The sequence below is a fragment of the Scylla paramamosain genome, chromosome 20, assembly GCF_035594125.1.
Source record: "Scylla paramamosain isolate STU-SP2022 chromosome 20, ASM3559412v1, whole genome shotgun sequence".
In the NCBI taxonomy this organism is placed as follows: Eukaryota; Metazoa; Arthropoda; class Malacostraca; order Decapoda; family Portunidae; genus Scylla; species Scylla paramamosain.
The window spans coordinates 12483995-12496494 of record NC_087170.1 but is presented as its reverse complement, the minus strand read 5'-3'; the positions used below and the strand labels follow the sequence as shown (position 1 = coordinate 12496494).

The 12500-nt window shown below is 43.1% G+C and overlaps 1 protein-coding gene and 1 long non-coding RNA gene across 2 annotated transcripts in view; both read left to right on the top strand.

Moving 5' to 3' along the window:
• The window catches only part of LOC135110341 (paired box protein Pax-3-B-like), a 49299-nt gene extending 43709 nt beyond the window's left edge, over positions 1 to 5590 (top strand). The window contains exons 6-10 of the mRNA XM_064022585.1: positions 794 to 959; positions 1733 to 1910; positions 2394 to 2657; positions 2933 to 3473; positions 3846 to 5590. Coding sequence (XP_063878655.1) covers positions 794 to 959; positions 1733 to 1815 — 249 coding nt within the window. The 3' untranslated portion in view covers positions 1816 to 1910; positions 2394 to 2657; positions 2933 to 3473; positions 3846 to 5590. The remainder of the gene's footprint in view (positions 1 to 793; positions 960 to 1732; positions 1911 to 2393; positions 2658 to 2932; positions 3474 to 3845) is intronic.
• Positions 5591 to 12085: 6495 nt separating this feature from the next.
• Positions 12086 to 12500, top strand: part of LOC135110340 (uncharacterized) — a 49398-nt gene continuing 48983 nt past the window's right edge. The window contains exon 1 of the long non-coding RNA XR_010273201.1: positions 12086 to 12237. This is a non-coding gene — a long non-coding RNA (uncharacterized LOC135110340). The remainder of the gene's footprint in view (positions 12238 to 12500) is intronic.

The window sequence follows — 12500 nt, the reverse complement described above, 5'->3', positions numbered from 1 at the left end:
TGAAGAAATAATGAAAAATAGTAATAATGGAGAAAAAGAGAAAGGGGGAGGTAATGAATGAATGAATGAGAGAGAGAGAGAGAGAGAGAGAGAGAGAGAGAGAGAGAGAGAGAGAGAGAGAGAGAGAGAGAGAGAGAAAGTTTGCAGAATTTTGATATCCTTAATAATTTTCCCTCCCTTTTCCCTTCCCCTCTCCCTTCCTCTCCTTCTCCGTCTCTCTCATACTCTCCCCATCTAATATTCACATTTGTTTCCTCCCCTTTCTCTCCCCTTCACCATCCCTTCATCTATCCCTGCCTTTTCCTCCCTTCCTCTTCCTTCCTTCCTCTCCCTTCCTTCACTATCAATGCTTCCTACTCTCCTTCCCTTCCTCAATTTCTCTCCCTCCTTCGCTGCCTCCCATCCCATTCTTTCCCTCCTTACCTAACTCCCTCTCCCTCTTTCCTTTCCTTTCTGAATCTCTCATGTCCTTTTCTTCTCCTCCTTTCCTCCTTCTCTTTTCCTTTATTTCATTCCGTTTTTTGACCTCTTCTTCCGTTCCTTCTTCCCACCTTCCCTTTCTACCCATTCCCTTCTCTTCCCTTCCTTCCACCTTCCCTTCCCATCTTCTCTTCTATTCATACCTTCTCTTTTCTTCCTTCTATTTCTCTCCCCTACCCTTCCCATCCCTTTCCCTTCCCTTCCCTTCCCTACCGTTTCTTTCCAATCACTTCCCTCACCTTCTCAACCCTTCCTTCCCTTCACTCACCTTACCCATCTCTTCCCTTCCCTTCCCATCCCTTCCTCCCCATAGGTTTGGTTTAGCAACAGACGAGCGCGCCTTCGGAAGCAGATGGCGTCAGGAAGCATGACAAACTTCAACGCAATGGGCCTGCCGATGTCCTACCACTCCGCCCCGTCCTCCTATGTGTTCCAGGGATTCTCAGACCCCGGGGCCACCTTCTCAGCGCAGCCCCAGGGTACGTAGTGGCGCGTGTGGGCGTGGATGGGTTAAGTTTAGGTTAGGTTGGAAGGTGTTAATGGTGAGTTGAATAGTGGGAGTTTTCTTGTTTCCATTTCCATTTTCTTTTTTTTTTTTTTTTTCTTTTTTTGTTTTTGTTGGAAGTCTTTGGTTTGTTTCTTTTTTCTTATGGTGTATTCGTTTTTTTTTTCTTCCGTAAGTGTTAGTTTTTCTTATTCTTTTTTTTTCTTTCTCTCTCTCTTGATATTTTATTGTGTATATTTTTTTTAATGCGTTTCTCTTTTTTTTTTTTTGTCCATTATTGGCATTTATCGCCTTTCTGTTGGCCATTAATCATTTCTCTTTGTATAGATTATTTCTCAGACCGCGAAGACAATTATTGATCTATTTCTAAGACAGAGAAATGTTGACCTTTAAACTTTCAAGACCATTTCAATACACGTCCTTCCATTTCTAAGACAGGGAAATATTCTCCTATCAATTCCCAAGACGGTGAAGAACATTTTCCTCTATTGCCTTCCGAGTGAGTAATAAAAAAAAAAAATGTATCTCTAAAGCAGGAAAAGTATATTGATTTTTTTAACCATCACGGAATTAATCTCCAAGACACTGCTATTATGACTCCCATCTCGCGCACACTAACTCCGAATAACTTGCCTTCCCTCACCTTTCATACCTTTCACTCCATAAATTTACCTTACCTTACCCCAGAACGAAGGAATTCTCATCTCTCCTGCGTTAATGTAGCTCCCTCTTCCCCTATTCCCACAGACGGGTCGGGGCTGTACCAGGGGGAGCCGCGCCGGGTCTGCACCAGGGGGCCCTCGCATCTGAGGCCCGCGCCGCCAACATGAGTGTGGCTGCCGCCGCCGCCGCCGCCACCTACCCCGCCATGAGCGCCGCGCTGTCCACCTCCTCCTCCTGCCCCGCCTCCCCCTTCATCTCCCAGGTGAGAGAGAGAGAGAGAGAGAGAGAGAGAGAGAGAGAGAGAGAGAGAGAGAGAGAGAGAGAGAGAGAGATTTGACCTTTATAATTAATTCCTATATTATTAATTCTCTATTGTTGTAATTTTTGTTTAATATAATTTTCTAGTGTTTTTCATCTATATTAACTAATTTTTTTTTTTTTTTGTCTTTCCTCCTTTATTTCCGTCTTCTCACCTCCGATCTTCTCTTCATGCAATCTTCTTCCCTTATTTTTCCTTCTTTTTTATTTCTTTTACTTCTCTTCCCTCTTACCCTTTCCTTTCCCTCCATCTCATCCTCTCTCTTTCTCTTTTATCCACCTTTCCTCCCTACCTTCTGCCTCTTCCTTTCCTCCATGCCTTCCCACCCATCCCTCTCCCTTTCATTTCTTCCTCCATTCCTACCCATCACCTATCCCTCCCTCCAAACCCATCGCTCCGGCACCCATCTTCCCCATCCCCACCCAGCAAGCGGCAGGCAGCATGTGTGGGGGGCAGGGAACGGGGGTGGCACCAGCGGGCGTCACCTCCCCTCTCACCACTGCACCCCCTTCTTCCTGGGCCTCCAACCAGCTGAGGGGAGCGATGGGGGGCGCGGCAGGCTCCTCCCCCACCGCCGGCCCCACCCTCACGCCCACGCCCTTCACCCACGGCCTGGCCCACCACACCCGCACGCCCGCACAGCACTTTCCCGCCACAATGTACTCCTGGTACTGAGCCGCCCTTGTACAGGTAAGACAGGTAGTAGTAGTAGTAGTTGTAGTGGTAATAGTAGTAGTAGTTGCGGTTATTGTAGTTTTAGTTGTGATGTAATGATACTTAAATTAATTAAAAATGTTTGCACTACTTATTTATTTATTTATTTATTTATTTATTTTATTTATTTATTTTTTTTTTTGTCTACGGATTAGCGTGTGTGTATTGTGGTTGTGTATGTATGTATGTATGTATGTATGCATGTACGTACACAGTGAAATTCCATGTGCGTTTTCTTTTTCCGTTCACAGATCCGGGAGGCGTCACACACACACACACACACACACACACACACACACACACACACACACACACACACACACTGCACCACCTCGGCTACCATTTTTTTTTTTTCATGTACATTCATCATTCATTTTTTCAATATTTTATTTTATTATTATTCTCTTTTTTCTCCCATTCATACATTCTATTCATTATATTTTCCACCATTTCCCTTTCCCTACATTTTCTTTTCAGTAAAATTATCTTATAAGTTGTGTTTCTTTATTCATTGCCTTTAGAAGCTTATATATATTCTCTCTCTCTCTCTCTCTCTCTCTCTCTCTCTCTCTCTCTCTCTCTCTCTCTCTCTCTCTCTCTCTCTCTCTCTCTCTCTCTCTCTCACTCACTCATGCACCCACCCACCTACACACACACACACAAATACAGGGAAGGGGGGTAGGGGTGCAGGCGGCGTGTGGTCCAGAGCGCGGGTCACGTGACTCAGTGACCCGCGCCCCTTGGGTCACAAAGGTCACGAGCAGCACGGGAGGTCAACTGGGATACGGCGAGGTCAGTGGAGTTTTTCTTTTTCCTTTTTTTTTTCTTAGGTTAGATTACATTAGGTGTGTGTGTGTGTGTGTGTGTGTGTGTGTGTGTGTGTGTGTGTGAGTGATGAGTGAGTGAATGAAATTATTACATAACTATTTAATGATGTGGATGATAGTTAATTAGTCAGTTACTTTTAGCTCATTTATTTATTTATTTATTTATTTATCTATTAATCCATCCATTTATCAATCAATTCCCATTATTATTTATTCATCGCTCCATAATATTGCCAAGAAAACTCATACTAAACATGATTCATTTCTCTTCCTCCTCCTCCTCCTTCTCCTTCTCCTCCTCCTCCTCCTCTTCCACTTTCTCCTCCTCCTCTACCAGGTCGTGCAGACGTCACACTCCAGGCACCGTCCGGGCACTACTGACCTCAGGAGGCAGCGGTGAGGTCACACATCGAGGTACTTCTGAGGTCACACTTGAAATATCGATGAGGTCACATTTGGGATGGCGCTGAGGTCACACTATCCGCTCACTTCAGGACGCCAGTGTGAGGTCGCGTCCACAGCATCGTCAGGTGACACTCTGAAGCAGAACCGAGCACGTGAAGCTGCTTCGAAACACTGGTCGAAGCTTCGTTGTTGTGTCGTTTGGTTTCTTGTTCCTATTACGGTGATAGTTTTGTTTTTCTTTTTTTTTCTTCCATTACGTAGGTCAGTGAAGGTTGCTCTCTCTCTCTCTCTCTCTCTCTCTCTCTCTCTCTCTCAAGCAGCCTCAAAAGGGGTAGCATGTTTAATTCTGTTTGTATTTTTCCTTATGTTCCTTTGTGTCCCTCCTCCTCTCCTCTTCTTCTTCCTCCTCCTCCTCCTCCTCCTCGCTGCTTAAGTCCCCATCAGTATTGTTGTGTCTCGTCTGAGTTTCAAGACTTCCGCCGCGGCCCTGACTCACCGCCGCCCTTTCCTGTCTTGCTCTCTCTCTCTCTCTCTCTCTCTCTCTCTCTCTCTCTCTCTGAAAAGTTAAGAGAGAGAGAGAAGAATGTGTTTTTTGTCTCGCCTCATTGTGCGTGCGTGTGTTTGTGTGTGTGTGTGTGTGTGTGTGTGTGTGTGTGTGTGTGAGTCACTGAACTTTTTATTTTACGTTATTTATGTCATTTTTCTATAAGTTCGCTATTTTATTTGCTGTATTTGTCTTGTGATATTTTTTTTTATTTGTTTATTGTTTTTTGTCTGTATTTCAGTTTGTTCATATGTTTATTTTTCTTCCTATTTTCGTGCTTAAGTGTGAAAATATTGATGTATTTTGATTTATCATGTGCATTTCATGTGTCGGAAATGTTTCTCTAATATTCTCATCTAATTTTTACATTTGAAGTGTGTGTGTGTGTGTGTGTGTGTGTGTGTGTGTGTGTGTGTGTGTTACCTTCAAGGTGTTTTATTCGTTCAGATTTTTTTTAATCCTATATTTACATTTTGAAGTGTGTGTGTGTGTGTGTGTGTGTGTGTGTGTGTGTGTGTGTGCGTGCGTTCAAGGTGCTTTATTCGCTCTGCTGGTTGGTTCGAATCGCTTCACCTCGCGTTACGAATCATCAAGAGCGTCACGTCCGAGGTCCATTAGTTGAGTCGAGGCTTCACTGCTTCACCTGTTCGGAGCCTCGAGACAGGTGCGCGCGCGGGCGTGGCTACGCATTAATGCAGCGAATGCCTTTCTCTTTTTTCCTGTCTCTCTTTGATTCTTTTGGTTTGTTTTTGTGTTTTGGTTTCCTCTATGTTTCTCTATTTATTTCTTTGTCTTGTTTCTTTCTTCTTTTCTTTCTTATTTTAGTTTTCAGTTCCTATTTCTCCTAATTTTGTTTTTCTTTTTATCCCCATTCAACATTTCTTTCAATAATTTCTATGCGTAAGTTTTTAATTACAAAGTTGCTTTCCTGCTCCTCCTGCTCCTCCTCCTCCTCCTCCTCCTCCTCCTCCTCCTCCTCCTCCTTATCCACCTCCTCCTCCTCTTCCTCCTCTTCCTCTTCCTAAATTAAGTTTAGTTACTTGAATAAACATTTTCTGAATTTGCGCAAACACCGCCTCTCTCTCTCTCTCTCTCTCTCTCTCTCTCTCTCTCTCTCTCTCTCTCTCTCTCTCTCTCTCTCTCTCTCTCTCTCTCGAATACTAAGCGAAAGATTGAGGTTTTATGCACACACACACACACACACACACACACACACACACACACGAGTGCAAACCGTTCATATGTGCGTCATTATTGCGTGTGTGTAAAAAAAAGAATGGGCATATTTAGAGTGTGTTAGGCGGTCGCGTTTTCGTCGTTGAATGTTAATTGAACGCAAGACGACTGAATGAGCGCTACAACGAATAGTTAGGTTAGGTTAAGTGACCGTCGTGAGATAGGATAGTGAGGAGAACGTATAGAGAAAAAAAAAAAAAGAGGGAAAGAAGAGGAGGAGGAGGAGGAGGAGATAACGGAGAGAGAGAGAGAGAGAGAGAGAGAGAGAGAGAGAGAGAGAGAGAGAGAGAGAGAGAGAGAGAGAGAGAGAGAGATTTTAGGAAATAATTGTGGAAGGGAAGGGAAATTGAATGAAAAAAGAGAAATTTTACGGAAAAAATATGAAAAAGGAAGAGAAAGAGGAAAGAAAAGAAGGAGAAAAGAGAGAAATCAAAGAAAAGAGAGGAATTTCAAATAATTTTCACGGCTCTCTCCAAAGAAAAAAGAAAAAAGAGAAAAGAAAGGAAGAAAACAGTAAGAAGGTTTCAATACTGTTCCCGTCCCTGTGTCTTTAATTCTCAGTAGAACAATAAAGTACTTACCAAAACCAATAAAAACTTCTCCTGTATGTGTGTGTGTATGTAAGTGTAGCAGCAGCTTTAATTAGAGAGAGAGAGAGAGAGAGAGAGAGAGAGAGAGAGAGAGAGAGAGAGAGAGAGAGAGAGAGAGAAGAAACTGTATAAATGTATATGTATGTGTAAAAATATTATCATTATTATTATTATGATGAAAAATATGAATAACTATCTTCATTTTACATAAGTTTTTGCAGTTTGTATAAAGAGATATGTTTTTTTATCATTATTATTATTATTATCATTATTATTATTATTATTATTATTATTATTATTATTATTATTATTATTATTATTATTATTTCATGTTACTAGACGCATCCTGCTTTGATCTGTGCCTTACTTAACACGATGTAAGTAAAAGAAACATTTAGCAATAAAGAAAATTAAGCACGGAATATTACTGGAGTTTTATCTTTACCACCCTTCCCCATAACGCCCCCCCGCTCTCTCTCTCTCTCTCTCTCTCTCTCTCTCTCTCTCTCTCTCTCTCTGGTAAACACAAGGGAGAGAGATAAGGAGACCACAAATTTAGCCAAATAGTATCCCTCCCTTCCCGCTCTCTTGCTCTCCTCCTCCTCCTCCTCCTCCTCCTCCTCCTCCTCGTCCAGTCTTCTTGTTTGTCTCGTGTTTACCTTCTAATCTATAACTGAACCAAAGTAAACATATTCCTTTCTTCCCCTTCTCTTCTTTATCCTCCTTTTTTTACTAAGCTTTCCCCTTCCCTAAATCCCTAAACCTTTCACCCCTTCCAGACAACAACCCTCCTCCTCCTCCTCCTCCTCCTCCTTTTCCTCCCCCTCCTCCTCCCCTCAGGATGAATCATTAGCATACTCTCCGCGTGGCTAATCGAAAAGACACGATAAATATTGGAACATCGCCTTCTGATCACAGTGTTTTGCAAGAGTCCTGATTTAATGACTACCAGGTGACGCCACGCTCAGGTAAACGCCAGGTAAGAGCAGGAGGAGGAGGAGGAAGAGGAGGAGGAGGAAGAGGAGGTTTACGTTAGTGGTTGTGGTTGTGGTGGTTGAAGGAGGGAAGAAGAGGAGGAGGAGGAGGAGTAGAAAAGAAGACAACACGACAACGGTGACGACAACGACGAAGGAAGAAGAAGAAGAAGAAGAAGAAGAAGGTAAAGAGAAGAGAAGGAGGAGGAGGAAAGAGATGGTGGTTAGTGATACTGGTGGAGGAGGAAGAGGAGGAGGAGGAAGAGGAGGAACAAGGGTACGGAAAAAATAATATTAAATGCAGAGGGTGAGGAAAATGAGAGCAGAGTTGGGACGCAAACACGAGGAGGAGGAGGAGGAGGAGGAAAATATGAGGCTGTGAGGAAGAAAGTGAGATGAAGAAATTTAGAAAATCATGTTTGTAAGAAAGGAAAATGATGACGAAGGTATGATAAGGAGGAAGAGGAGGAGGAGGAGGAGGAGGAGGAGGAAAAATTGAGGATATGAAGAAGAGAGATAATGAGGAAGATATGAGGAGGAAACTGAGAAGAAAATGAAGTTATATGAAAGAAAGAAAGATAATAATGAAGAAATGAGGAGGGAAATGAGAGAAAAAAATGAGGTTATGAGGAGGAAAGAGATGATGAGGAAAATATGAGGAAAAACAAAATTAAAAGCCTGAAATGTAGAGATAAATAAAGGATCTAAATACAAACTGTTATTGGAAAAAGTAAAAAAAAAAAGAAAAACTAACGTAACGTAACGCAAATTAAAAAGAAAAGTAAATGAGAAAGTAGAGAATGAGTGAAGCAATGATTGATAAATGTTAGATATAAAAGAAAAAGATTAATTATATGAAGAAATGAGAAAATCAATTATCGAGAGAGAGAGAGAGAGAGAGAGAGAGAGAGAGAGAGAGAGAGAGAGAGAGAGAGAGAGAGAGAGAGAGAGAGAGGGGAGGAGGAAGAGGGATCATTACGAGTGACAAGATGGCCGCACGTGACTTCATAATGTAAGGCGCCATCTTGGTACTCCTCACCTTCACTTAAGTAATGCTCACAATAATATTACTGTTACAATATTACCAAGGGCGAGGAAACACGAAGATAAGAGAAAAAAAAAAGAAAGAAAAACAGATATTGAATAGTTGTGAAATTAAATAAAAAATAGAAGTTAGTGAATTACATTAGTGATTAGATTGATAGAATTATTTGAAAGGTATATTCTCTCTCTCTCTCTCTCTCTCTCTCTCTCTCTCTCTCTCTCTCTCTCTCTCTCTCTCTCTCTCTCTCTCTCATTCACCTTTTACCTTTAACTACTTACCTGTTAATTAGACGCAGAGAGAGAGAGAGAGAGAGAGAGAGAGAGAGAGAGAGAGAGAGAGAGAGAGAGAGAGAGAGAGAGGGCACCTTTAGCTAAATTCCTCTCTGATGCTTGCCCTTTTCCTCCTTCCCCTCCTCCTCCTCCTCCTCCTCTTCCTCCTCTTCCTCCTCCTCCTCCTCCTCCTCCTCCTCCTCTTTTCTTCCTTCCTCCTCCTCCTCTTCCTCCTCTTCCTCCTCCCACTGTGTTATCTATTTACATTTTGTACACACATTCTTATCATACCAATGAGCAAACACACACACACACACACACACACACACCAGGAGTCGCGTGTCCCTCTCTCTCTCTCTCTCTCTCTCTCTCTCTCTCTCTCTCTCTCTCTCTCTCTCTCTCTCTCTCTCTTCACCGTAACAAATGTATAATTTCATCAGATATTTTTTGTTTCTCTCTTAAGGCACCAAATTCGTGACTCCCCCTCTCCCTCTCTCCCTCTCTCCCTCCCCTCTCTCCTCCCTCTCCCATCTCCCCCTTCTCTCTTTCTCTCCTCTCTCCACCCTCTCCCCCTTTCCTTCCCCTCCTCTCTCGTCTCCTCCTCAAATTCTCTTTCACCCTCCTCACACACTCACACCTCCTCCACCTCCTCCTCCTCCTCCTCCTCTAACCCTCTCTCACAACCCGACGTTATCAAAAGTACGTAATCTGAGAAAGAGAGAGAGAGAGAGAGAGAGAGAGAGAGAGAGAGAGAGAGAGAGAGAGAGAGAGAGAGAGAGAGAGAGTCAGTATATCTAGTAATTTGGTAAGAGGATACCTGCAGCTTAATTAGTCGCGCACCTGTCCTTATTTTTACGTGTGTGTCTGTACGTGAGTGTCTGTACGTGTGTGTGTGTGTGTGTGTGTGTGTGTGTGTGTGTGTGTGTTTGTAGACGTGTATGCTAGTGGTGGTAATGGTAGTAGTAGTAGCAATGGTAATAGTAGTAGTAGTAGTAACAATAATATCAACATCAATTATCCTTTATCTCCTTTTCATTTCCTTTCTAATTCCAACTTTTCATGTCATTTCTTTCCTCTTTACTATCATTATTTAACCCACCCATCCATCCACCCACCCACCTTGCGATACTCCTTTCCACACCCACTCCGCCACCACCACCACCACCACCACCACCACTACCTCCCAACGCAGTGCATCTTGGATAATGAGTGATGGATGCCAGTGTAGCCAACCTAATTATGCCATATACTGTGTTCATAACTCAATGCGATATATAACTGAAACGTGCCGAGGAGGAGGAGGAAGAGGAGGAGGAGGAAGAGGAGGAGGAGGAGGAGGAGGAGGAGGAGGAGAAGGAGGGTTGGTTAATTGTTCATTGAGGTGGGATTGAAAGGAAAGGGGAAGAGTAGAAGTCTGGGGTGGTGGAATGGGGAAGGGTGGGGAACAGGAGGAGGGAAGAGAGGAAGGAAGGAAGGTGTGGTTGTGATTGTGGTGGTCGTGGTGGCCGTGGTGGTGGTGGTGGTGGTGGTGGTTATAGTGGTACTCTCTCTCTCTCTCTCTCTCTCTCTCTCTCTCTCTCTCTCTCTCTCTCTAATTTGTATTGTGCATGTGATTTATTCATACGAGAGAGAGAGAGAGAGAGAGAGAGAGAGAGAGAGAGAGAGAGAGAGAGAGAGAGAGAGAGAGAGAGAGAGAGAGAGCATGATAAGGCGCGGGACTAGGAAAACAAAATAGCAAAACAACACACACACACACACACACACACACACACACACACACAATCACCATCCATCACCATAAACGTTCACTATTAGTCACACTCCTATCACCATCCGCACTGCAATTAGTTCACTATCACTGTTATTTGCTATTAAATCCAACCCCGCAAGGACTCTCTCTCTCTCTCTCTCTCTCTCTCTCTCTCTCTCTCTCTCTCTCTCTCTCTCTCTCTTAGAAATGAGCGCTAGAGGGTAGGCGTGCAACTTCCAAAGAGAGAGAGAGAGAGAGAGAGAGAGAGAGAGAGAGAGAGAGAGAGAGAGAGAGAGATACTGAGAATGGATGATGAGAGGAGGAGGAAGAAGAGGAGAAGGAGGAGGAGGAGGAGGAGGAGGAGGAGGAGGAAAAGGAGGAGATAAGCATTAGTCTCCTTATCAAACCCTCGCTGATCAAAGTAAAATAAAGCTAACTCTCTCTCTCTCTCTCTCTCTCTCTCTCTCTCTCTCTCTCTCTCTCTCTCTCTCTCTCTCTCTCTCTCTCTTACTCCCAGGATGACAACTCTCCCGGCTTTAATCACCAGAATAGCTCATTATCTCCCATTTCTCTTCCACGATCGTCTCTCTGTAATGGGGCAGATGAGACACACTCCCCCATCACCCATTAGTGAAGGAGAGGAGAGGGAAGCTGATGGAATTGGGGAGGGGAAGGTGAGGTGATGGGGAGGTTAATGGGGGGAGGTGTGTGTGTGTGTGTGTGTGTGTGTGTGTGTGTGTGTGACGAAACAGATCATGACATTTGATTTAAAGAGAGTAATAGAAATATCAGACACACAATAATAGTAATAATGAGTTAAATTAATACAGTAAGTTAGGTGTATACTCTACAGTAGCACAGACAAACGGAAAGGGAGAAAGAAGATGCCTTGCGGGAGAAGCTGGAACCGTATTCTGAAACGCTTTGGACTCTGACTGACACTATTTACAAAGACCGGATACGATTAAATAGATTCTCATATGTGTTTTTAGTGTTCAAAGTGGCTGTGTTCAGTAGTAATATGAACCGTTTTGTTAATATTTAGTTCATGTTCTGTACTATGTGAAAATAAGAACGTACCATAAATCAGCTGGGTGTTCATTTTATGTCCCTTCCACCCTCATTGTCATCTGTTTATGTGCAGTACAGTATGTCCAGACGCCAGGTAGGTGACACAGGTGAGTCCTCAGCTACTCGCGGCTCATCCCCAAGACGCTGAACCCCTTTTGCTGTGTCGTGATGCTCCGCCCCCTCCCTGCCAGCTGCCAAGGGAGAGGGTGGTCGCTGTAATGGTATCACTAGAACCGAGAAACACCTTTGAAAACACCAGCACTCTTCACTTAAGGTTAAAAAAGGGAGACGCCGAAGCATTCTTGAAAAAAAAAAAAAGTGTAGGAAAGGAAGTCTCAGGAATAAGAATCACTGGGAAAAAAGTCACAGGAAAGAAAGTCACAGGGAAAAGTTAACAGAGAAACAAAATCGCGTGGGAAAAAAAAGTTACAGGGAAAAAGTCACAGGGGAAAAAGTCACAGGGATAAAAGCCAGAGAAATAAAAGCTACAGTGCAATACGTAAAACTACCATGACATATTTTCCATAATGATTTGTAGTTAAGAGAAACAACAACAAATATGTACTGGAACTATCTTTATCTGTGGCTTTTTTCTTAACTAATTTTGTGGTTTTCCCGTAACTTTCTTATCATGCACCACTTCAAAATACGGTTGTAAGTGAAGGTAAGGCGTGTTTCCTTTGGTGACACGAGATGGCAGCACCGTCGCCCCTCCAGCTGAGAGAAGGTAAACAAACCCGTGTTTCCTGCTGCTTCTCATTTCTGCAGCTGTGTGAGGAATTAACGAAGCCATAACACAACCAGGACCTTATTTGTGTGTTTTTGCTCCCTACTGATGACTGGAGGTATGTTAAATGTGGGTTATATATTCACAAATGTTTTAGTCAAGGTTTAGTTTCTTCTTTGCTTCCTTCCTTCCTTATTAAGTTCGTTCCTTGCTTCTCTCATTATACTCCTGGCATCCTGTATTTCTTAGCTTTCAGTATGCCCTCTTACTTCCATAAAGCGATGCAGTTAAGTAATATTAAAGTTGTTTAGTGTAAAGTATAATTCTCTCTCTCTCTCTCTCTCTCTCTCTCTCTCTCTCTCTCTCTCTCTCTCTCTCTCT